Genomic DNA, 23,067 nt, shown 5'->3' with positions numbered 1-23,067 from the left:
CAATGTGGATGATGCAGAGCTAAGAAGAAACAAAACAAAAATAATAGACTGCTAACTAAACTAACTAATAAAACTAACCTAAAACTAGTATTTATTTCTATCATTTCTATGACTTGAAGTCAAAACTTGGAAGTGCCTGTTTTAACTATAATCACATTTTCTGTTTTTCTATGGTTTTACAGTCGTACTTACCACGATATTCTGATTTCTGGTGTATTTTACTGCCATCATAGTTGAAGAATCCTTCTGTCTTGTGCTCTTCCAAATCAGAAAGAATCTCTTTACAAACTATAGCAAACATTAACTGTCCATAATGTTTCACCTGGGAACATACTTTTGTAACATCTTCACTTGTCATGATGTCTCTTGTGAATTTTTGGTAACACATTTCATTGCATAGTCTCTTGTTCTGTGTTGAATGTAGGCCCAAAGCTATAAATAAAGAAAGAGACAACTAGAACTGTGAATGTAGGCCCACTGCTATACATAAAGACATAGACAACTAGGACTGTGAATGTAGGTAGGCCTACATAACAGAAAAATACAATTTTGTATACATTTATTTTGGTGTTTCAACCAACTTAGAACTGAATTATTTATCATTTTTGCAAGTCCATGAGATTCTAAAATACTGCATTTGTGTTTTTGATAATGTACATGAATGTCTAGACTTATTTTTGTATGTCCTATCATATTCAACCCACTTAAACAAGTATTTTAAAGAAGTAAGAACTAAAATGATAAAAATGTAATGTAATCTAGAAAATCAAACCAACATAACTTCAGAAATCAAATTCACAAGTTTCATATGTTCTGTTTGAGAATACATCTGGGGCTATAGGAAATCAATCCTGTAATGGAAAGACATTATTTCGATTCCTGATTTCATATATCATTAACAGTAATAATAGGTATAATGTTCAATATGTGTGTGTGTGTGCTATCATACTTCAAGGATTGTAATGGTGGAATATCTTGAAAAATGGGGTCATAGGGGTCATGGGTTACCAACAAGTCTTGACATGAATCTCATGTACGATACCTTTGAAACCACCTTTCATACTGTGCTTGGTCACATTCAGAATGTCAGCAAAACATTTCATCTACAGGAGAATGACAAGAAAAACTGACCACTGAATACCTAGCACATAATTAGGAGGATTACACACCATCAAGAATTACTTTAATGAAAAACGAACTTCAAAAAAGAATAAAATATTAAATGACAGTTCTATGTCAATGTATGACCAAAAGCTGGCTACTGTGGTACCTCTTTAACCAAAGGGTCTCCCACTGGCAACAAGCAGCAATAAACCATAGTTTATGGACTAGTTAGGTAAGATGATTTTATACAGCTAAGACTTAGGAAAAATGCTTTAAGATCTACAAAAAAACCCATAAAATAGCTTCGTGATGCTGTTAATATCGTAAGAGGTGAGCTAGGTGAAAGCTTACTTCGTGTTATTTTATTATAGAAGCAATCACGACAAGTTTTATCTTTTTATTCCTGACCTACATATCAGTTTTGAACCATATCTTCACTTCATGTTACAAAAGTGGTAATTAAGATATATTCTGTTTTTTTTTTTAGTATTGACCTACATATCACTTTTTGAGTATTACATCACCTCCTGTTATTACAGAAGCAATCAAGATAGATGTTAATAAAGTTTCAGTGGTTCTTAATAGATTTAAGATGTAGAATGTAAAATTCATCAAAACAAAGAGTACTGACCCACACAGTACTTTCAAGCTATGCCTTCAATTCATAAGGCAAGGAAATATCCAAGGACAGGAGTTACAGATAAATAGCCTTTCATCATCAAAGTTTACTTTACAACATTCCAGACCTGAATCAAGCACGTTAAAAAGTAATAATACTTCCATCACAAATACTTGAATACACTGACCCACCAAATGACGATACTCAAATACTTGGCTGCAAATTTCAAGTTAAGTTTATTATCAGGCTTAGAGAAAAGTGATGACTTAGTTCATAATATTTGAAATTTTAATTTTAAATGGTTACAATGTAAAAAAAGGAATTTTTTTATACTGAAAACAGAACAAAAGGACATCATGTGCAATACATAAGTACTACATTCAATCTTGAAGTGATATGAACAGTCTAAGATCAACATGTAATTAAAAGCACAATACATTCAAATTCATTTATGAGCTAATCAGGGAGGTTAAGTAAGATAACATAGAAGCTTGATTAATTGTTCAAAATATACATTTTGAAATAAGACTTCAGTGATTAGGGTCCAACTGTCAGATTTATAACAGAGGTAAATATGAATTAAAAAACTTAACAAAACAAACATACCTTGAGTAAATAATGTTTTGTCTATAATAACAATATCTTGTAGATCTGTGAGTAAGACTTCTCCTTCCTTTGTAACTGATAAGCTATTGTATGAGAACTCTGTACACAAGAAGTACCAATTGGGATCTTCATTCTGTCAAAATAAAATTCTTGTCTTATCTGAAGATTATCAATAAATTACAGTTTATATCTTAGAAAATAAAACAGATGTTTATAAAATCCATCAAATTATCAAACAGTATGTATAAATATCAAGCTTCTTCAAATAATACATGTAGCTAACCTTTGATTACTGCCACCATCAGAGTTGAATGGCACTTGAAGTAGTGCATTATAGTTTAAACAATGAAAAACATTTTCACTGTTACTTGTCTTTCCTCTCAAATTGTGTTTAGTAAATCGTGCAGTATTTCTGTTTAATTCTTAATGCGATGTCTATATTATCTTTTCATAAAATTTAATTTTCCTTAACTGAAAAAGTATTTCCAATAGCTACCTACCCTTTTTCACAATATGATTTATTCTTGTTTGGTACTGCCCTCTATATGCAAAGTTTTTTTCATGCATGCCACAAACTTTACATTCTCACCTGTTGGGGTACTGGGAAATGGGGAACAGGGGTGAGAGGAGGTAAGTGCCTATTTTCAGTGTAGGAAAATGACTTCTGCTATGGTACTTACCCCTCTCACAAGTTTAGGTAGAATCCCCAATAGAAAATAAGGATAAACATGAACAAGGGAATGACAGAAATACCTCCAAGAGTAACTGAATGATACCCCCTGATAATGAGAAAAATAGATCCAAATATCAGATGAGGGGAACTGCACTTCTGAGCCAGTTATACTCTTCATCCATGCATATAATTTGTAAATCACAAGGACAGATATTGTAAAGTGTAGAGTGGCTAGGGCACATTGGATCATGCTCAATAGGATGAGAATCATGCCATCTTCAATTCAAATCAAAACACTGGGATTAAGACCCACACAGATTCCCGAGGATACAAGAATCATTACTGTTTCATTAATCTGGTAATTTTCATCCTACACTGAGAGGTGGAACTAACACAAGTGAGGACTTACGTTGACTGGTTCACTGCAATACATAACTTCAACTTTAGGAACTGACGTCTAAATGAAGGTTGGATGAGGGTTTCCAACAAAACGGGTGAATTGCATTTGCAATGAATCAATTCCAATGTGTATCGACTATACACCAGGAAACCTTGTTTACCAGCAAAGAGGCAAATCAACTTCTGTGGGGACCACTCAAATCTACACCAGAAGAACACCATCACTCTACTCTCAACTGAATCATTCTGACTTGTTTCTTTTGGAACTCAGTCGGATGCCTTCATGGTCTACCACCATAGCAACTTGGAACTGAAAAATGGTAAGGACTCCCACACTCAACTTGAGAAAGGGGAGATAATGTTTTGGAGAGTCCAGAGGATTGTCATCATCAAAGTCAGTGCAATGAGTGATCACAAAATCCTATTTTGAAGCAGACCATACCAAGTTATTCATACTAGGTGTAGCAGGGATGGGCAGTAGCCCTCTTCTGCTTCACCCTTTTAATCTATGGGTGATACAATGTGGAACAGACATATTTTCACCAAACAAACCAGGGTAGGCTGCTCAACAAGAAACCCTCTAACAATATACTAACAGTGGAAGACTTGCCATTCACTTTATGTACACCACCTGTAAAATGGGTGAATGGAGATAGCAAGCAAGGAAGTGACTCGTGTAAAACAAGATCAAGTCATGAAGGACCTGATAAGATAGAAGTTAGAAACCACATGTGAAGGGTGGAATGTAGAGCATGTGACTAAAGTTGGAAAAGAAGGGAGGAAGAAGCTGACAAGGGACAGAGGAAGAGAGCGAGTCAATGTAACCTTGGAAAACAAGTCTGATTTGGTCAATAGGGAACAATCATGAGTAGTAGCCAAGGAGTGGAGTGGACAAAAAAATCACCCAATGAAGGAATCAGATGGATGGAACACGTAAAGATACTTGTGTAACCAATCCACACTGAAGGAAACAACTGCCAGAGCCAGTGGAAAAGGTTTAGGTAAGTACAACAGAGGAAATGTGGGGAAAAAGCCCATAGCAAAAATATCCACATGTGCAGACCCTAACTAATGGCAGACAGTCTTAAAAACAAGGGGATCTAATGCTCACTCAGATGGATATATATGATTGGGAAGCAAAATATGAGTCAGAACCAGATGGAAAGCACTTCACAAACAACAAATAATAAAGCAAAGATGATGTGTGTGGCCTTAGTGGAAGAGTTCCAATGACCAAAATATATAGATCTATAGAGTAGTTGCTCCAATGGTGGGTGATATATGCCACCTCTGTAAAATTGGTCGAAGAAATAAAATCCACGCAATGTTGGGCAAGAAGAAGGAAATGATGTAATGTCTGATGAAAGGACAGAAACTGAAGAACCGCTATGTAAAAAATACATACATCTGCAGACCACTAGCCTAAGGCGTCATTGTGATTGACATGTATTTCTCCCATGCAGGAAGGGAAGCATCAATGAAGAGATGTAGATCTGGATGCTGGGAAGGAAACAGCACCCCAATGACCAATGTATGAGCATTGCCCAGCCACCAATACAGATTGTCTTGTTATAAAGGAGGAAAAGAAATGGAAGTGAAAAGAGAATCCCAATCATGGTTCTGTAGTTTGAAACATTCTCTGAAAAACTGTGAATAGGCATGGCTGAGGGGGATCAGTCACTGAAGACCAAGTCCCCAAAGCAATAGAATCTCACAAGCAGTAAGGGACTGAGCCAAGAGGGCATGGTAAAATAAAAGTAACTGAACTAAAAAGTGAAAGAGAAGGCAAAGCTTGACAGATGTTCAAGTCAATAAAGACCCTCAATGGTACAAGATAGCGAGTGGGTCAGAGGAAGGACATCTGCATGTTGACCATGACTAACCAGCTGCCACAAAAAGTAACTGTTGAATAAAATTGGTTGATACCAGATTCTGAAGGAGACAGCAGGTAATATGATAATGAAATTACAGTCCTTAAGCATGGAGATAATGTGGAAAAGCCTGAAAAACATTGACCAAATAAGCAAGGTGTTGAAGAGAAGGCCTAAACTGAGTAACCAACCTGAGATGGACAAACCGATGAGAAAGAGGTAATATTAGCATACAAGTTAATAATAGGAGATATCCAAAGATGATATCTATAACTCAGAAGAAAACACCTATTACAGGGAAAGAAGAAACCTATGATGAGCATGGATATTGATATGAAAAAACATCTGATCACTGACTGCCAAACCACAGTTTTCTTAAAGACAATGAAAAGTCAGGAACAAAACCCCAGGAAGGCTGGAAACAGATTCTAATGCTGAATTCCAGAGCAATTACCAAATTGCTTCTGACAAATGCTGGCTGGCCATGAGAATTCAAGGAAGGAAGGAAATAGGAAAATAAACCAGAGTTGGAGAAATTTCTTTTCGAGGGGAGGTGGAGGCAAATAATGCTCTGATAAAGAAAAATGGCTATAATATTTCTTTGAGTGGAAGGTTGGTGAGCTGACAACATCCAAGTCCTAATAATTTCTGGGATTATATCAAAAACACTGAAAAGGGGCTCTACATAACTTTAAGATAAATTAAGGGTAAACAGACCTGAGCCAAGACAGCATCACAACTTCTACTGTCCAAACAAAGAAATCATTTATGTAAAACTAAGAGAGGCAAATAATTCAGGAGCTATCCCCCAAACAGGTAACGAGAAATCTAAGAACTACTGACATAAAATTGATAGACAGGGAAGAAAGGGCAAGAGAAGCTAATGTCCTCAGTAGGCACAGCATGCATATCCCTCCCACATACATTACAGTAAGGCTAAATGATCAGCATAAACATGAAAATCAGGGGAATGGGAAAAACTAAAAATAATAAGAATGAATCAGGAGAATAACAATTAAATGATACAGAGAACACCAGAAACCTGAATCAGGTTCAGAAGACACCACAAGATGGGAATGGTAATGATTGGCAATTCTGGAGGCAGAAAAAGACAGACAAATTCCTTGTCAACCAGCAATGGCTCAGAAGTATTAGTGGGAGCTGTAGAGAAAGCTGGAACCATGTAATGTATAATCTTCCAAAGCCTTAATCAAATATATTTTCTGTCATTGGATTGCCTTTCCCACATCTGAGGCAGGCAACCCTTGAAATGATAACCTGAACTTTTGAAATTCCTAGCACAGAAGGTTTACCCCAAAGGATACTGGTTGTAGTTATAATTTATACTGGAAATCTGGTTCACATAATTTATTTTAAAAAGTATAAAACATAAAACATAGGAGAAAATAACTAATATCTTTTAAAATTAAATAAACATGCTAACAGCAGGAAAGAAGGATAAATGAAAAAAGTGAACTGATATAACATCACAGTGAGCTGATCCCAACTGACTGTTTGGTTCTAGGACAGTACACCACTGAACATTTAATGTCTGGACATTTTGCTACTGATCAGCTCACTACTGGTCTATTTGTTGTTGGGGTATTTTGTTACTTATTTTAACTACAAATAAATAAGTCAACAATTACTTAAGGCAGTGGCTAGTTTATAGGCTTATGATCCAGCAAATGAACTTCACTTTCTTTCTGTAATTACCCAAAGCTCGAGTCATTTTTAAAAAATTCAGATCTTTCATCATTTTAAATGTTTTACAACATAAGTTTTATTTTGAAGGAATGTTTCTCCAGTATTTCTAATATTTTACTGACTGGAGTATTTGTCTAATATTACATGTAAGAGAGATTATGTCATAAAATTATCAGAGAGCAAAATACCCCAGTAATAAAATGACTGGTGATGAAATATTCAGTAGCAAACTGTCTGGCCACCTAATTCTTTATTTTATTTAACATATTAATGAATTAATTTTGGATTTTGCAAACTGCAAGGAAAGAGGATATTTGATATGATTATATGAAATAAAAACCATATAACTTGAGTACTTTCAAAACCACTTTTTTTTCATCTCTGCCAGTCTTGAACCTCTGTGTTTTTTTAACATCAATGATATGCTTATGTACATTTTTAAGTAAATGTTTACAAATCACTAAGTTATACCTGCAAATCATCCACCAGCTGTAGCAACTGAGCAGCAAGTCCAGCTCGCTCCTCAAAAGACTCTTGAAGATGATCCTTAAGAGGTGTCATCCCACTTTCCCAAACAGCTAACCTTCCACAGGTTCCATGGAAATTGGGAAGAGGCAGATTGGAGTTTATTGTATCCTGGAACTGGAAAACAAAACTAAAACTATAACCATATTTGCACTTTTATTATAATCATACATCAACATCCTTTTAATAACATAATATTTAAGAACAACAAAGAACATGTGGGGACAGCCAAACTAAAACTATTAGACACTAATTAAAAGAAACAATTTAAATCTAGCTTATATTTCATATATCTGTTAAGCTTTCTTTTAAACATACTTAAATTGACTGCTTCCACAAAATCCAAAGGTAACCCATCCCATGGACCAATCATCCTATTTGAAAAATACAATTTTTTTTAATTGAAGATGACTGTAATGTACTTTGCCTAAATCTATAAGTGTTCCCTAGTTCTATAATTCTCACTGTTAAGTACAAGAAATGTTCATTATCAATTATCAATTCCTTTTACAATCTTGAATACTTCAATCAGATCCCTCTAACTCTTCTCTTTTCAAGAGAAACCAATTAAGGATCTTAATCTCTCCTTATTTGACAATCCCTTGATCCCTCCATTTCAGGCACCATTCTAGTAATCCTTCTCTGAACCCTTTCCAAGAATTCAATGCCTTTCCTGAGGTAAGGAGCTCAAGACTGAACACAGTACTCCAAAAGTGGCTTAACCAATGACACATACAAAGAAATTTAATTATAACTTCTCAGACTTGTATTCAATATTTCTGTAGAGACAACTTAAAATCCTATTTGCCTCACCACTATCAACAGCATACTGCTTGGATGTCTTAAGAGACTGATCAACTATTACACCAAGATCCTTTTCTTTAATGACACTTTTAAGGTTATTTCCACCTAAATTATAATTCAAATTATGATAACCCTCATATGGTATCTTGCATTTATCATAATTAAAACCTATCTGCCATTTATTTGTGCAAGTCACCAAATAATCTAAATCATTTTGTAAAGGAGCAGCATCCTCTTCACAGATACTAACACCCAATGCCTTAATATCATCTGCAACTTTAAATGATGTATTGACCATTCTTACATCTGTATCATTGATGTAAATCAAAAAGGGCAAAAGTCCCAAGATTGAACCTTGGGGCACCTCACTTGTAACATTAACCCATTTTAACTGAACTACATTTATGACAAGCCTCTGTTTTTTTCCATCAAGCCATCTCTCTATTAAATTAACTACAGAGATAAGTTTCTTTATGTGCCTTTTATGCAGCACTTTGTCAAATACTTTCTGAAAATCCAGATACACCAAACTACACCCTTACCCTCATCTACATAAGCAATAACATTTTCGAAGCATGTCAAAAGATTTGTAAAGCAAGATTTTCCCTCAGTGAAACCATGTTGACTATCCAATAAAATTCTAAATTTTGTTAAATGACTTTGCAAAGTATCTTTTATCAAACTTTCCAAAATTTTTTCTCACAACTATTGCAAAACTAAAAGATCTAAAATTACTGGGACAACTTCTATTACCTCCTTTGAACATAGAAGTGATATTAGTTAACTTAAAATATGTTGGTATTTGCCAACAGTTCAAGAATTTACAAAAAAACTGTGGCAAATGGCTCACATATCCAGTCCTAGACCTCCTTTAAAACTCTCAGGGAAATATCAACTTGCCCAGGGGCCTCATTGTTTTTTTTAAACTTCACAATTTTACTTTAACAAGCTCAAAATTTATGCAGTTGTCTTGTTCAACATTGCTTTCATCTATTAATTGTTCAAGATGAAAAGTACTGCCCAAGTCTTTATTAGTAAAAACTGAAAACAAAACAATTTGTAACCTAGCCATTTTTCATAATCATCAGAAGCAAGCCTTCCTTTATCATCCCTTGAGGATCCTATCCTCATCCTAACATTTTGTTTACCCTTAAATGTACTTTAAATCCTTACTGTTAATTCTCATGTTTTCAGCCATATTCTCATCATAAATCTTTTTGGATGTCATAATTTACTGTTTGACCAACTTTATTGGTCTTCTACAACACCAGTCAATTTATATTTCTTAAATCTGTGATGCCTTTCATTAATTTTATACCTAACCTGTTTTATTCACTTGCACCTACTCTTTTCTATGTTTAAGGAATATTTTTGTTTTGAATACCTAAAATAATTTCTTTTAAAATTTTCCATGTTTGCTCAATAACTTAACTGCTCAATTCACAAAAGATAATTCTTGTTGCATCTCTTCAAATGCAATCTTTAGAAATTTGGAATCAAAATACAATTTTTCCTGATTTCCACATGCAGTAAAACATCAGACCTAATACAGTGTTCCCAAACTTTGACCCTGTCAACCATTTCTGTATTAGAAGTTAACAATAAATCTAAAATAATTGTTTCTAGTAGGTTCCTTGACCAATTGGTTAAAAAATCCATCTTAAACAGTTTCTAGAAACCTTTCTCCATCATTTTTTTTCCTCTAATATTTCCCAATCAATGTGTAAAATTAAAATTGCTCATTATTGACTTCATAAACAGCTCAGACCTTAATCTCACTGTAAAATTTTCACTAATATCATCAGTTTCATCTTTAACAAATGTTTACTGAGAGCTTTTTCTCTTAATATCCTCAACTCCAACAGGATGTAACTCACACTTTATATATAGTCACTCCTCACAACAGGATGTATCTCACACTTTGTACATAGAGCGACTCCTCACCCTTTCTTTACTATTCTGTCCTATTAAGTAACCTATAAACATGTATTTCAAAGAAATTTCTGTCATTAAAATCATCTACATTTAACTGTTTCAATGATACCCATTATTTTAAAATATTCTATTCTAACCAGTGCCCTTAAACTCATCTATTTTACTTCTTGTGGTTCCAGCATGACAATAATAACAATTAAGTCTATTCTTATATCAATTGTAAAACTGATTTCCTATGCTAAATTTTCCTCTACATCTCATATTTGTGTGATTTAATTTATCTTTGCCCTCACCTCTATCTAGTCCTAGTTTAGAACTTCCATTACAGTTGAGTTAATATCTCTTGCAAACATGCCATATCCTTTCCTACTTAAGTGTAAACAATCTCTTCCAAAAACGTTTCCTCTTCCCACTGGACTGATCCAACAAGTCCAAACAGCTAACCAACTCATCTTTATATATTAACTTCAGTCTAGGATTTAGACCTAGTGACCTACTCAAAATTTCATCTCCACAATTAATCCTTGGCAGTATTCCTGACACAATTAATTTATGGCCTTTATCTTTAAATGCTTTTATCAGCCTCTCGTACTTATTAATTAGCTCTTCTGACTTATTCTTCCTTATATCATTAGCCCCTATACTGCACTGTTGCCAGTTTCCTTCATTATATCTCTTGTTCAGTCAGTTATATCTTCTACCTGTGCTCTAGGGTAGCATAATCTAACTCTTTTCTCCATATTCACCACACAGACTGATCTAAACACATGCTGTGTCAAAGAATTACCTTCAACTATAACCTCTTGAAGTCCATAATCCATACACTTCTGTATTTCAGTTGCTCTCTGCCCCTCCTATAGTTCCTTGTCTACATAAGCTAATGGCTGAAATTTGTTACTCAACAGAAGAGGGTCTTTACAATTAAGTTCATTACCTTTAACCCTAATACTATCCTTTCTAACTTCCTGAATACCATTGTTAATCTTAGCTGATGTCTCTCTTCCATGTAAAAGCTTAAACTCCTCTTGAAGTCTTGTCGTCATTTCCTACAGTATATATTTCTCTTTACCGATAGCCTCCAACCTGTGAACTATACATATAAATTAAACATCCTCATTATTAGCTTCCTTAAAAGTGCATAGTAATCAAGAGTTTCTAAATAAAATCCATTTGTTGCAAATGTTTCCAAATGTTTTACATAAGCATTTTTTGGAGTGAGGGGGTTAAAAGCACCTGACAAATACCAAAGGTTCAATTAATCGTTTCCTTATTTTAATTTTTTTACAATAAAGACCTAAACCCTAAACCTTTACTTATTAGGGGTTAGTTTTCAATGAGCAGGGTCAATTTGTAAATCATGATGACAATCTACTTAAAATTCTGATGCCATGAGAAAATTAATGATTTTATTTACAGAATTATGTTTCTGTTCAAACAATTTTGAAATATGAAAACTGAGTAAAACCAACAGATGTATGCTATTAATTAGAGAATGAACACTAACTTACATAGATGACAAGAAATACCTTGGGTTAAAAAAAAACAACAACAACAAAGAACAGTTTCCAACATCTAATTTTCCATGAATCAATGACATCTGATACGTTTGTAAAGGACTCTAAAACCATACTTTTCTACATATTGACTGGTCATATGTGTGAGTGGTTTAATCTAGAAATTGTCTACTAACCTTTAAAATAACGTAGCTCGGAAGAAGAAGTAAGCTGGTCATTAACTGGGCTTGTTCTTCCTTATCAAGCTGGTGATCTTCATTCTCATCAAACGTTGATATCAGTTCATGTACAAGTTTATTTGTAGCACAAATAGGTAAACTACAACATACAAAAATTGAAGATATATATAGCAAAAAAATCAGTAAGTTTATCTAAAAATATGTTTGGTAAGAAACTTACTCAACTGAACAATTAACTAAAAAAATACAATATCAGCAGCTCTTAGAGTAGAAAAGTTCTGATTTTAATAATTATAACATTTGAACTCATGGTATAAGTTTCATTCATAAACATGCTTTCAGTCCTGACTTTTGGTATTTAATATCAAATTTTGAACTTTCCAACCAATGGTGTTTTCACTCTCTTTTGTGTATACGTGCTTAAATCACCTAGTTAATATAGTACTGGATAATACAAAAAACTATAGGACCAATACATACAGGACTTCCTGTTCAGCCTTTCCCAAAATTTCCATAGCAAGCATGGACATTGGTTTGGCAAAGCACACGGATGCTGATGACTTGGCTTGATGGCAGATCAAATGTTTCACGTCTTAACAAATTTTTTATGGGTCGATCATTAAGTATTCTAGAAACAGGCTGCCCTATGGATGTCCTACAGCTCACACTTTCTAAAATGCTCCACAGGTGTGTCCTGTATCAGGTTAGTTCAACTGTCAAACAATTCAGCCTCATGTTTTCACTCTTCATTTTCTATCAACAGCACAACCACTCCATCTCAGCCACTGTCACGTGGCTTTGATCAGAGCTGGTGCGGAGTCATCCAGACCTTCACAAACTGTCCCAGACTCACCAGGTGCACTACCACTGTAATAACTCTCACTAAAGAGAAGCTTCAGGGAAGAACTCAATCAGGCATTCTTGCTGCACCAGATCCATGAAACTTTCCTTCCCGAGTGATTGTTTGTAGCAGGAAAGAGGTCATATACCTTTGTGACATGAGTAAGTCTTAGATCCAGGAGAAGACTTCTCCTAAACCCAGAAACTCTTGTGTGACCATCTCCTTTCAGTGACCAAGTTTTTCTCTTTTTCACAAGTCCTTCTGACCATAGAAAATTATCTTTTCCTCAAAACCAAACATTTTTAAACTTAATAATGAAAAAACAAGATGGTAGAAAATGAATGGAATGATTATAGACCAAAATATATCATTGTTAATAATATTACTGTTTAAAGCTAGCAATTTCACAAAAATTTCATAATTAGAATTTTTGTAACCTGTAAAATAAGACAATACAATTATTTATAATTATTTAAGGTTGTGTACATTTAAATATGTATTAATGTGAGGTGGTAGTACCAGGTTTACAAATCACTTAAATAATTCAGTTTTTCAACAATATACATAACAAGAATATCTATCATTCAGAATAAGCCTTTACAAAGGACACACTTGTTTTGTGACAAAGTTACTTTGGAGAGGTAGTTTAAAGAAAATATACTTTAATTGTATAAACATGAAGAGAAACAGCACTGGGTTTAACAAATGGATATTTTAGATATTTTGTTTTTTTTTAGTAACAAATATACTGCATGCATCAATTAACCTTTCTCAATTATATTCTTAGTACAGTCATTGTAAATGCACCAATGACTGAAATAAAGCTTATTTTAAGTGGTTAAAACAGGATAAAATAGCACATGTTAATTTCATTACTGTTCACAACTTGATGATTTCCTCTGTAGAAGCCCTAAACTTTCCAAATTATATTATCTGATAAGGTGGAACATCAAAAACCTCAGAAACATTTTCATCCACGTGATCTGATATGTAAGAAACCATTAACTTGAGAAAGAGCAGAATTTCTGAGGGACATGAGACATATGAATATGCAACATGCAAGAACAACAGAACCTTTGAGTACTTGCTACTCATAAAAGATAATGACAATATTAATAATCACTAAAAGTACAGTAATAAACAGGATAAACACAAGTGATATTTCAACTTTTTCTCATAATAAAACCTAACAACAAATTAATTTGTAATAAAAACTTGAGACTGCAGTTCTTCACAAAGGATAATGAAACTTGATAGCAAACAATAAAAATAATACTCTTATTTACTAAAGAATGTCACCAAATATAATGAACTAAATAACACATAGTAACTGAACAATATATGCTAAGATACTACTAACTGGCATGAATAGATAAGTAGTACAATTTGAATGCATGTGTAAGTTCTGAAGTGAGGGGAGGCCCACAAATTCCTTTGTCTTTTAATTCCTTCCAATACTTTGTAATTCCTCAGATTTGCAATCAGTGTTACTGAATAAACAATAAGAGAGGAGCAAGACAAAGCATTTACCTTATGTTGACAATAAAATTGGAAAAACAAAACCAACTATCACTTTGATCGATCAGGTAAACAGTGAAAAACACAAGTCTGAAACTCCAACAATTTTATGTAAATGATTTGAACATAATCTTGGATAATAATATTTTCAAATCTACAAATGATACCAAGAAACAATTATTTAACAATATCGAATGGGCCTTAACAGAACACAACAACTTGGCCAGAATGTGAAAAATTAGCTTGAACATTGAAAGGTTATTCACTACAAATACTGTAGTTTACAAAAAAAATAAAGATCTTTTTTTTAGACGTATTGTTGATTCAATTTAGTTGTAACGACAAAGAGACATAAAAGTTCAAACATTATTTACAGAAAAAAAAATATAAAAGCTAAGCTACTGTAACCTTTAAATTTTTCTCAACATCTGTGGCTTTCTGTAACATTACCTTCCTCTTGAGTTCTTTGGAGACTTCCCACCTCCCCTCAAAAATATTCTGGTTGAGTGTACTGAATTGCTTATGAAAGATTTTAAAACATTGTAACTCATTACCCAAACATTCAACATCCAGCTTGTAGATAGTATTCATTAAGATGCTCTTATGTCCTTAAAATGATAAAAATGTCTAGGGGACAAGAGAATAAAGTTTGACGTAATTATCAGCCTAAGCGTGGATAGAAGATATCCAAGTATTATTATAGGAAAGACAAAATGTACCACTTTCATACATGATACAGAAGAAAAGTGCACAGTATTACACAGTAATAAAAATATCAAATAAACCCAATTATCAGATCAGATATTTTCTTACTTCCCTAAAAGAACAATGAAAATACTGAAAGCATTACTATTATCACTTTAAAATTGTTTCTCAGATGTTATAACACCTTAGAAATTATTAAAACAAAAATACCCATTTTCTACAAAAAACATTGTCTTAATATATTATTAAATTAAGGAAGCTTTGTAACGGTGCAGCAACAAATGTAAGAAGTAAACATGCTTTTATGTTAATTTTTGGTTTTAAACTTTAGGTATTCAGTGAACAACAAATTTTCTTTAAATTTAAGAAACAGAAGAGAACTTATGTATCATTCAAATGCTGGGAGAAATACTTACACAGCTTCACTTTTTGATTTGTCCAATACTTGATACAAATTTCTTAGTCCATCAACTGTCAAAGCTTGGTTAGAAGTAAGATAACCTGTCCTGATAGCTGCAGATACGTCACAGGGAAAACTTTTACTTGCATTTTGACAAATAAATTTATCAAGTTTATTCCACTGAGTATCAGTCACAGAAGAAACCATAACTTTTTCAGTCTTGTGTAAACTTGCTTCCCTCGTAATCATTTCACGGAGCTCAGTTTTTGAATTTTTGTAAAGTTCCACTAAACCAGTGTCAATATCAGTACAAAGTTCTTTACCAAAGCAGGCTGGACATGTGTCAATATGAACATCTTCTTTAGGTACTTTATACAAGTTCCGGTTATCTGGAATTTGGCTTTCAGGATCTATTTCCACAATGCCATGGCTTTCAGAGCTGTGACGAGCTGTCTGAGTGTTCTTAGAATGTTGAAATTTATGTTTGCCACTATCTAGAAGTTGCAGGCTACAATACAAACCTGCGACAAAAATGGTAGCAATCATTAATTTTTTATACCACTGTCGGAAGATCATTCTTATCCAGAGTTTCAATGTTTGCATAACAGGATTTCTTTAATGATATGATTGTAGTTTTAAACCTTCATCCAGTTGTCATCAAGAAAAAGTAATAGTTCACACTGAAAGAAAAAACAAAGAGATTGTATAACTTTCACTACACTAAAATAATAAAATAACAATGCATGTTAAACCTTCTAGAAACGAGTAAATAACTTCAAGTGTACAGTTAATTTAAACCATTAAATACCTGATTTAATGAAAGCTGGTCATTGTAAACTTCAATATTTTTTCTGGAGAACTAGAATTGGTCATTCCTGTTATGAAGACAAATGCCATTAAAAAGCGAAATATCATTTGTAATATAACAAATGCTGAAAAATGTGAGTACTTAAGTGAAATGTTTAGGATCCTTCAGGGTTCCATAAGAACTGATAAAATGCAAAAAAATTATTTTAAAGACTTATCTCTACCATTCACAGTCATTATTTTCTCTCATTTATTCAACTGAATTTTCTCACAATCTTTAGGTGTACCCAGTGATAGAATTAGGGTGAAATTGGATGGAATGCTATGATGGAAATGAAAATTTGGTCCCAACTACATTCCAGAAGGAATCGGGAAGAAATATTTGTTTCTAACCCTTAAAGTGTGAGAATGTTGTAGGTAAGCAACACCAATTGATGATGACCACCATTTAAGGGTTAAGTCATATTTTTTCTATTTCTCCTACATAATGACTAAAATGTCTTGGCCATGGCCCTGTATTCTACCAGAAGATTTCCTTCCCATACACATACAAACTGCATTAAACCTCTAGCTTGAGTTCTCCGTATAATTTGTTTCCAATTTTACAACTAGGTAATTTAAATAATTTAGAAATATATCTATATATATGTATAGATATAAATCATAAACACTAAGCAACTGATATCAAAAAACTGCCATAATAAAGATGGATAATAACTATTTTATGAAATTTACTGCATTTTTGCTGATGGTTGGTAAAATATACAAATTCTGTGACATAAAATTCTCTCACATTCCTCTGACTTTGAAATTTTCTCTTGAATTTTTCCCAATTGTTGGAAACTCTGCCCAATTGTGAAACTGTTTCATTATGGATCAAAATGGAAATTTAAAACAGAAGTAATGGGTGTTATTACAACTTGCAGTCTACACAGATACTATCATCATCATCATCTCTGTTTTAACTTTTGTTTATATATAACAGGTGCCATTTATAATAAATAATGCTTTTAAACATATGAAATATAAAATATTTTATATGACATTCTTGGGGCAAATGTAATTGTAATGAAGTTAATTCCAACAATCAAAACTAACACAATTATAACCTAAGTTTAAAGTACTCTTTTGGAACACCCAACTTATTTATTATTTGTGCAGCCAGCTTGCTATAGTGAGAATATCTTTGTAGACCATATAACCTTTTTTTTTTCTTTTTGGAATTTTGCACAAAGCTACTCGAGAGCTATCTGTGCTAGCCGTCCCTAATTTAGCAGTGTAAGACTAGAGGGAAGTTAGCTAGTCATCACCACCCACCACCAACTCTTGGGCTACTTTTTTACCAACGAATAGTGGGATTGACCGTCACATTATCGCCCCACGGCTGGGAGGGCGAGCATGTTTAGCGACGAGAGGCGAACCCATAACCCTCAGATTACGAGTCACACGCCTTACGAGCTTGGCCATGCCAGGCCTTGGACCATAGAAACAGTAGCATCAAATGTTACACACTGTGCTTATAAAAAAAAACATTATAGGTGCTGAGTAGTAATTTGACACACTAAACTTGCAGAAAAAGTTACACATATACTGAAGGATCCATCTTCTATTTCAAACAGGGAAGCCATTCTAATCATTAATAAAGACAAGACCAACCTATGAAAAGGTGGTGGTTTGTAACTTCAAGTTTGCTTACAGAACATTCAGCTCACATGAACAAACAAATGAAGAAATATGGGAACCTTTATGATGGTAATGGCAACTTAAATACTAATAAGTGGACTTAGAACTAAGATGACGCACATACTATAAGATTTCTATAACCCTACGGAACAAGGTTATTACATGGTTGACATTTTACTTGCTTGTTGTCTGACACTCTCATAAGAGGAAACCATCTATTATTTAACACTTAGTAGCATTACTGGTCATCTATCAAAGATGATGTAGGCTATCTGCAAGACATTTTGCCTTCCTGATGAGTTTGCACTAGGACAGTGGACACTGGAGTTGAATTTTGTAGGCTTTAGTCAAACTTTATTTTCTAAAGCATTTTGAATGTTAAAGTCTTGAAGAAGCTTATAGAGTTAGTGATGTTTTAACTATTAACAATGAAAAACTTCTAGTGATTGAAAGATTTTCTCAAACAAATTCTTATTGTAAAATCTGGTGTGAAAAGAATTCATGGAACTACAGGGCTATTCATGAGCATGTGCAGAAAATTTTCCAGAAATTGTTGTGTTTTTTTTTGAGGAGTGGGGACAAAGTAATGTAAAATTGTAAAATGAATAAATCTTCATACACATATACATATATATACATACACACACACATTTTTATACATATACATATGCTTAATAAGTTAAGAAAGAATTCAGTTTTTCACTTTCCAAAGGAGATAGAGACAATTGCTCAGCTGCACACACACACACACACACACACATAGGCCTATTAGCTGACTTTCTGTTGTTAACAAGATTTTGCATCCTGTTATTAGCTGACTTTCTGTTGTTAACAAGATGTTGCTTCCTGTTATTAGCTGACTTTCTGTTGTTAACAAGATTTTGCATCCTGTTATTAGCTGACTTTCTGTTGTTAACAAGATGTTGCTTCCTGTTATTAGCTGACTTTCTGTTGTTAACAAGATGTTGCTTCCTGTTATTAGCTGACTTTCCATTGTTAACAAGATTTTGCATCCTGTTATTAGCTGACTTTCTGTTGTTAACAAGATGTTGCATCCTGTTATTAGCTGACTTTCTGTTGTTAACAAGATGTTGCTATCCGAGACCAGAAATCATAAAGAAAAAACAATTTGAAATGTTTACTTATTATTCTTCAGTATGATTTTAGTAATTTCCTTTTTTTTGGTTATTATTACTACTTTGTTGGATGAGGGAGCTTCAACTCATACTCTATATCTTGATAGTCAAAACCCCCTGTTGTCCCTCTAAGGTTAAGTAAGTAAATTAGGAAACAAAGAAATACTGCTAATTGGCAGAAAACAAAGTGGTGATATAAAACAATTATTTAATTAAAATAACTAGTTAGGTTCCTCAGGGGTGAGTTTTGGGACAAAATAATAAATAGCCTCTAAGATACATTTTCAAAGTAGCTAAGAACATAAAACAAAATGGTTATATAAAACAATTATTTAATTAAAATAACAAGTTAGATCCCTCAGGGGTGAGTTTTGAGACAAAATAATAAATAGCCTCTAAGATACATTTTCAAAGTAACTAACAACATAAAATTACTTGGAAGAATTGGTTCTAGGAATGCATATAACATTTATTAAAACTGATAAGTTCCTTTTGAAAGTCAAACCACGAAGAAGTCTCCTTAGTAAGAATCAAACAATGAAGGAGACAATTTCCCTTTGTAATAGTGAAACTATGAAGGACACAGATTTTCTTTGTAAAGTCAAACCAAGAAAAAGACAAGGAGAGAGGGTGTTAAAAACTGGTCAGAGATTCTATTAGGAACAATGCTGTTTTTTAATTTATTGTTAATTTCAAACACAGAAATGGTTTATAGGTTGGAGTTTGAAGAACATCTACGTATAAGCAATCATTGCTCTATAAAGTTTGATGTCTAACTAGATATGGAAGATAGAAATAATAGGATTTTAGTTACAAGTTTCAAAAAAAGCAATATTTTGAGATATGTGACAAGAACTGGGCAACTATGGAAAATTTGTTTAACTAACTTTTAAATATTCAAGATAGACATGTTCCTTACAAACATGAAGGACATCAAAAACAAAAAAATGATTGACTCACAAAGGGTATTTAGAGATATAATGAATGAGCATTACAGACTTAAGTTTAAACTTACTGCTATGATGCGAGGCTTAAAGAATCATAAAAGATCAAAAAAGTTGGTCAAAATGGAAGCTAGGATATCAAACATGGTGTATGAAAAAAGATTGGCTGGAATTGTAAAAATTAACAAAAAAGGACTTCTTTGAATACATTAAGGGCAAGCAGAATGTTAGAAATGGAGTTGAAGCTTTGGGAATTGATGAAGGTTTATATACAATGATTATAGTTGGGTTATTAAATTCTACTTCAATTTTTAATAGTGAAGATTTATCTAATATTCCTCCTCCTGAATATCAGATAAAATATTTCCTTGAAGGTTTTGAAGATCAAGGATTGGAAATGTAAGCCACTTTCTACTCTTGTTTTTGTAAATCCTTGAAATTTGGAAAGGTTCCAGAAAAATGGAAGATGGATAGTGTTACACCAATTTTCCAAGGAGGTGACAAAAACTGTCCTGGTAATTATACACCTCTTAAGTCTATCATTTGTGGTGGGAAAAGTTTTGTAATCATAATAAAATATTTTTTGAAAAATTGTTTAATTAACAAACTTTATTAAATTTATCAGATAATCAACATTGGTATCATTAGTGGAAAATATTGCCTTACTAAGTATTTTAACTTTATTTGAAGAGGTTAATCCTGATGTACATAGAGGTAAGGGTGTGGACTTGATATATGTATATGGATTTTCAGAAAGCAACAGATAAAGTGCCACATAAAAAGTTTGTTTATAAGTTTAAGATGATTAAATGGCTCTTTAGATATAAAAGTGGTTGGACGTACAAAAACAGAAGGTTGCTGTAAATGTAGCTCAGTCAAACTGGATTAATATCCCAAATAGGATATCTCAGAGTTCAGTGTCAGGGTTTTTGTTGTTTTTGATTTGCATCAGTGACACAGATGAAGGAATGGTCAATAAACTACTTACATTTGCTGATGATATCAGATTCTTGGGTGTTGCTGGTTGTGAAGATCATTTGGTGACCTGGACAAAATAAATGGCACATAGCTTTTAATTGTAATAAATGCAAGGTAATATATTTGTGTTATCATAATCTCAATATCAGTAGATAGCTTTGTAAATATCTGATTGATAAAAACTGCTTTGTTATTGTTTTGTTTTTTAATAGGTTAGATTAACGAATGAGGCAGCCTAGATGGACCAACAGGTGCCCTTTTGTCTCTAAATGCAATGCTAAATAGGGGAAAAAAAATAAACAGTGTAGCGATAGGATACTACAACAACACGTCTAAGTTATTAGTGGTGGCTTTTAAGTTATAGATTTATTTTCTCTAGAGTATAGAGTCATTAAGAATTTTCTGTTTTTGAATTTCACACAAAGCTACATGAGGACTATCTTCACTAATTGTTTCTAACTTAGCAGTGTAAGACTAGAGGGAAGGCGACTAGTCATCACCACCTCCCAGTCAACCTTTGGGCTACTCTTTTACTAATGGCTGGAAGGGCGAGCATGCTTGGTGCAACAGGGATTCAAACCAGTAACCCCAGATTACAAGTTGAGTGCCCTAACGTATAGTTGTCTTTCTTTTCCTCAGTTTGAACTATCAATGACATTACTCTTAATTTGAATGGTCTGGTACAGTAGTGAAGATGAGCTATTTTCCCAGTTCTAATACAAAAGTCAAAAACAAACAACAAAGCAAGTAAAACACAGATTCTGCAAAATTTGTCACTAGTAATGTCACTTATGACCCTATATATTTTGATTTTAGAAATGCTCAAATATGTTATTTTAATTTATTCATATTATTCTTTAAAAGTATTTTTTTTCCTTGTTAAGCACAAAGCTATGTAATGCATTATTTGTGCTATTCCTACCACAGATATAAAAATTAGGTTTTTAGTGTTAAGACATCAGACATACTGCAAGCCTCTAAAGGGAAACATTTAGCCCAAAAGTTCACATTTTCAGGCCTAATTTTTAATAATACAAAAAAATTACAACGTTTAAAGTCAACATAGTCTCAATTTATTACTTTAAGTATGAAGAAATGTAAATTGTACATTTGAAAATATAAGTTACATCCAAAATTCGTTAATAACTTCTTGGGAATTTTTTCTTATGTATTTATTAAATTATATATCTATTGACTTACTATTACCACATAGGCAACTTTAAACTTTAAGTACTTACAAGTTCCAAATTACTTTAAACTCTTCATAACTTGAGATTTTGCAAGTCGTTTGTGTTCTTTTCTGGTCGTTATCACTTTCAACTTAATTTTATATCACACAAATTTTAAAATTAACATCAAAGTCAAATGATCCTCGTTATGAAAGTAATCGTTACTAATACCATACTTCAGTGTAAAATTACCAGTGCTTAACGAAATTCTTTCTTTAAGCTTTTTAGTTTTAACGTTTTATTCAAGTTAAGCACCTCTATAAAAACTTAAAAAGTTTACATTTGCACACTTCACTGGCGATCTATTCTAATAAAAACAACAAATAATAAAATTGCTATCAAAAAGTTGTTTTACTTCCAACCTTTTACTTTTAATCGTGAAACTGAAAACCTTTGTAAATTTTTATTCAATACATAAGTTTCATTTATAGATTAATGTACTTTATTAACAAAGAACCACATTACATAATCTTTAACTTTTCCAAACAAACCGTGAAACACTAATAAGCCTATCAAAATTTCATTCGTCCCATTCTTCATCAACTGGTTTAAACTAGCCCAGTAAAAAGGCAATTGCCATCTAGTGAGGAAAGCATAAAATAATAAACATAAATTACACTTTTTTTTGTGTGTGCATAAGGTGAATGTAACATTTTCTTAATTATTTTTATATATTTGTTTGTTTGTTGAAAAAGCACAGAATTTCATGATGGGTTATCCGTGTTCTGCTTACAGCAGGTTTTAAAACCACATTTTCATTATCATAAGCTCACTAACTAAAAACCAAATCTTCATGGGGAGGATTCAATATATGTAACAGTCAAATGCCAGTCTGTCACGCTTTGTGTCTACAGAGGATTAATCGCAGGTATATATATATATATTTATTT

General features: G+C 33.0%; 1 protein-coding gene across 4 annotated transcripts in view; it reads right to left on the bottom strand.

Moving 5' to 3' along the window:
* Positions 1-22,737, bottom strand: part of LOC143231859 (divergent protein kinase domain 2A-like) — a 29,132-nt gene extending 6,395 nt beyond the window's left edge. Inside the window, exons 1-7 of one of the 4 annotated variants that reach the window (XM_076466595.1) lie at positions 22,643-22,737; positions 20,959-21,015; positions 15,417-16,080; positions 11,934-12,075; positions 7,451-7,621; positions 2,330-2,462; positions 193-432 (exon numbers count right to left, since the gene is read on the bottom strand). In XM_076466595.1, the coding sequence (XP_076322710.1) occupies positions 193-432; positions 2,330-2,462; positions 7,451-7,621; positions 11,934-12,075; positions 15,417-16,003 (1,273 nt within the window). In that variant the 5' untranslated portion in view covers positions 16,004-16,080; positions 20,959-21,015; positions 22,643-22,737. Of the gene's footprint in view, positions 1-192; positions 433-2,329; positions 2,463-7,450; positions 7,622-11,933; positions 12,076-15,416; positions 16,081-20,958; positions 21,016-22,186 lie in introns of all 4 variants that reach the window. The other 3 variants (XM_076466594.1, XM_076466596.1, XM_076466598.1) reach the window with 3 other exon arrangements.
* Between the last annotated feature and the right edge of the window lie 330 nt (positions 22,738-23,067).

This window comes from Tachypleus tridentatus, chromosome 11, assembly GCF_004210375.1.
Source record: "Tachypleus tridentatus isolate NWPU-2018 chromosome 11, ASM421037v1, whole genome shotgun sequence".
Lineage (NCBI taxonomy): Eukaryota > Metazoa > Arthropoda > Merostomata > Xiphosura > Limulidae > Tachypleus > Tachypleus tridentatus.
This window is presented reverse-complemented; position numbering and strand designations above follow the sequence as displayed.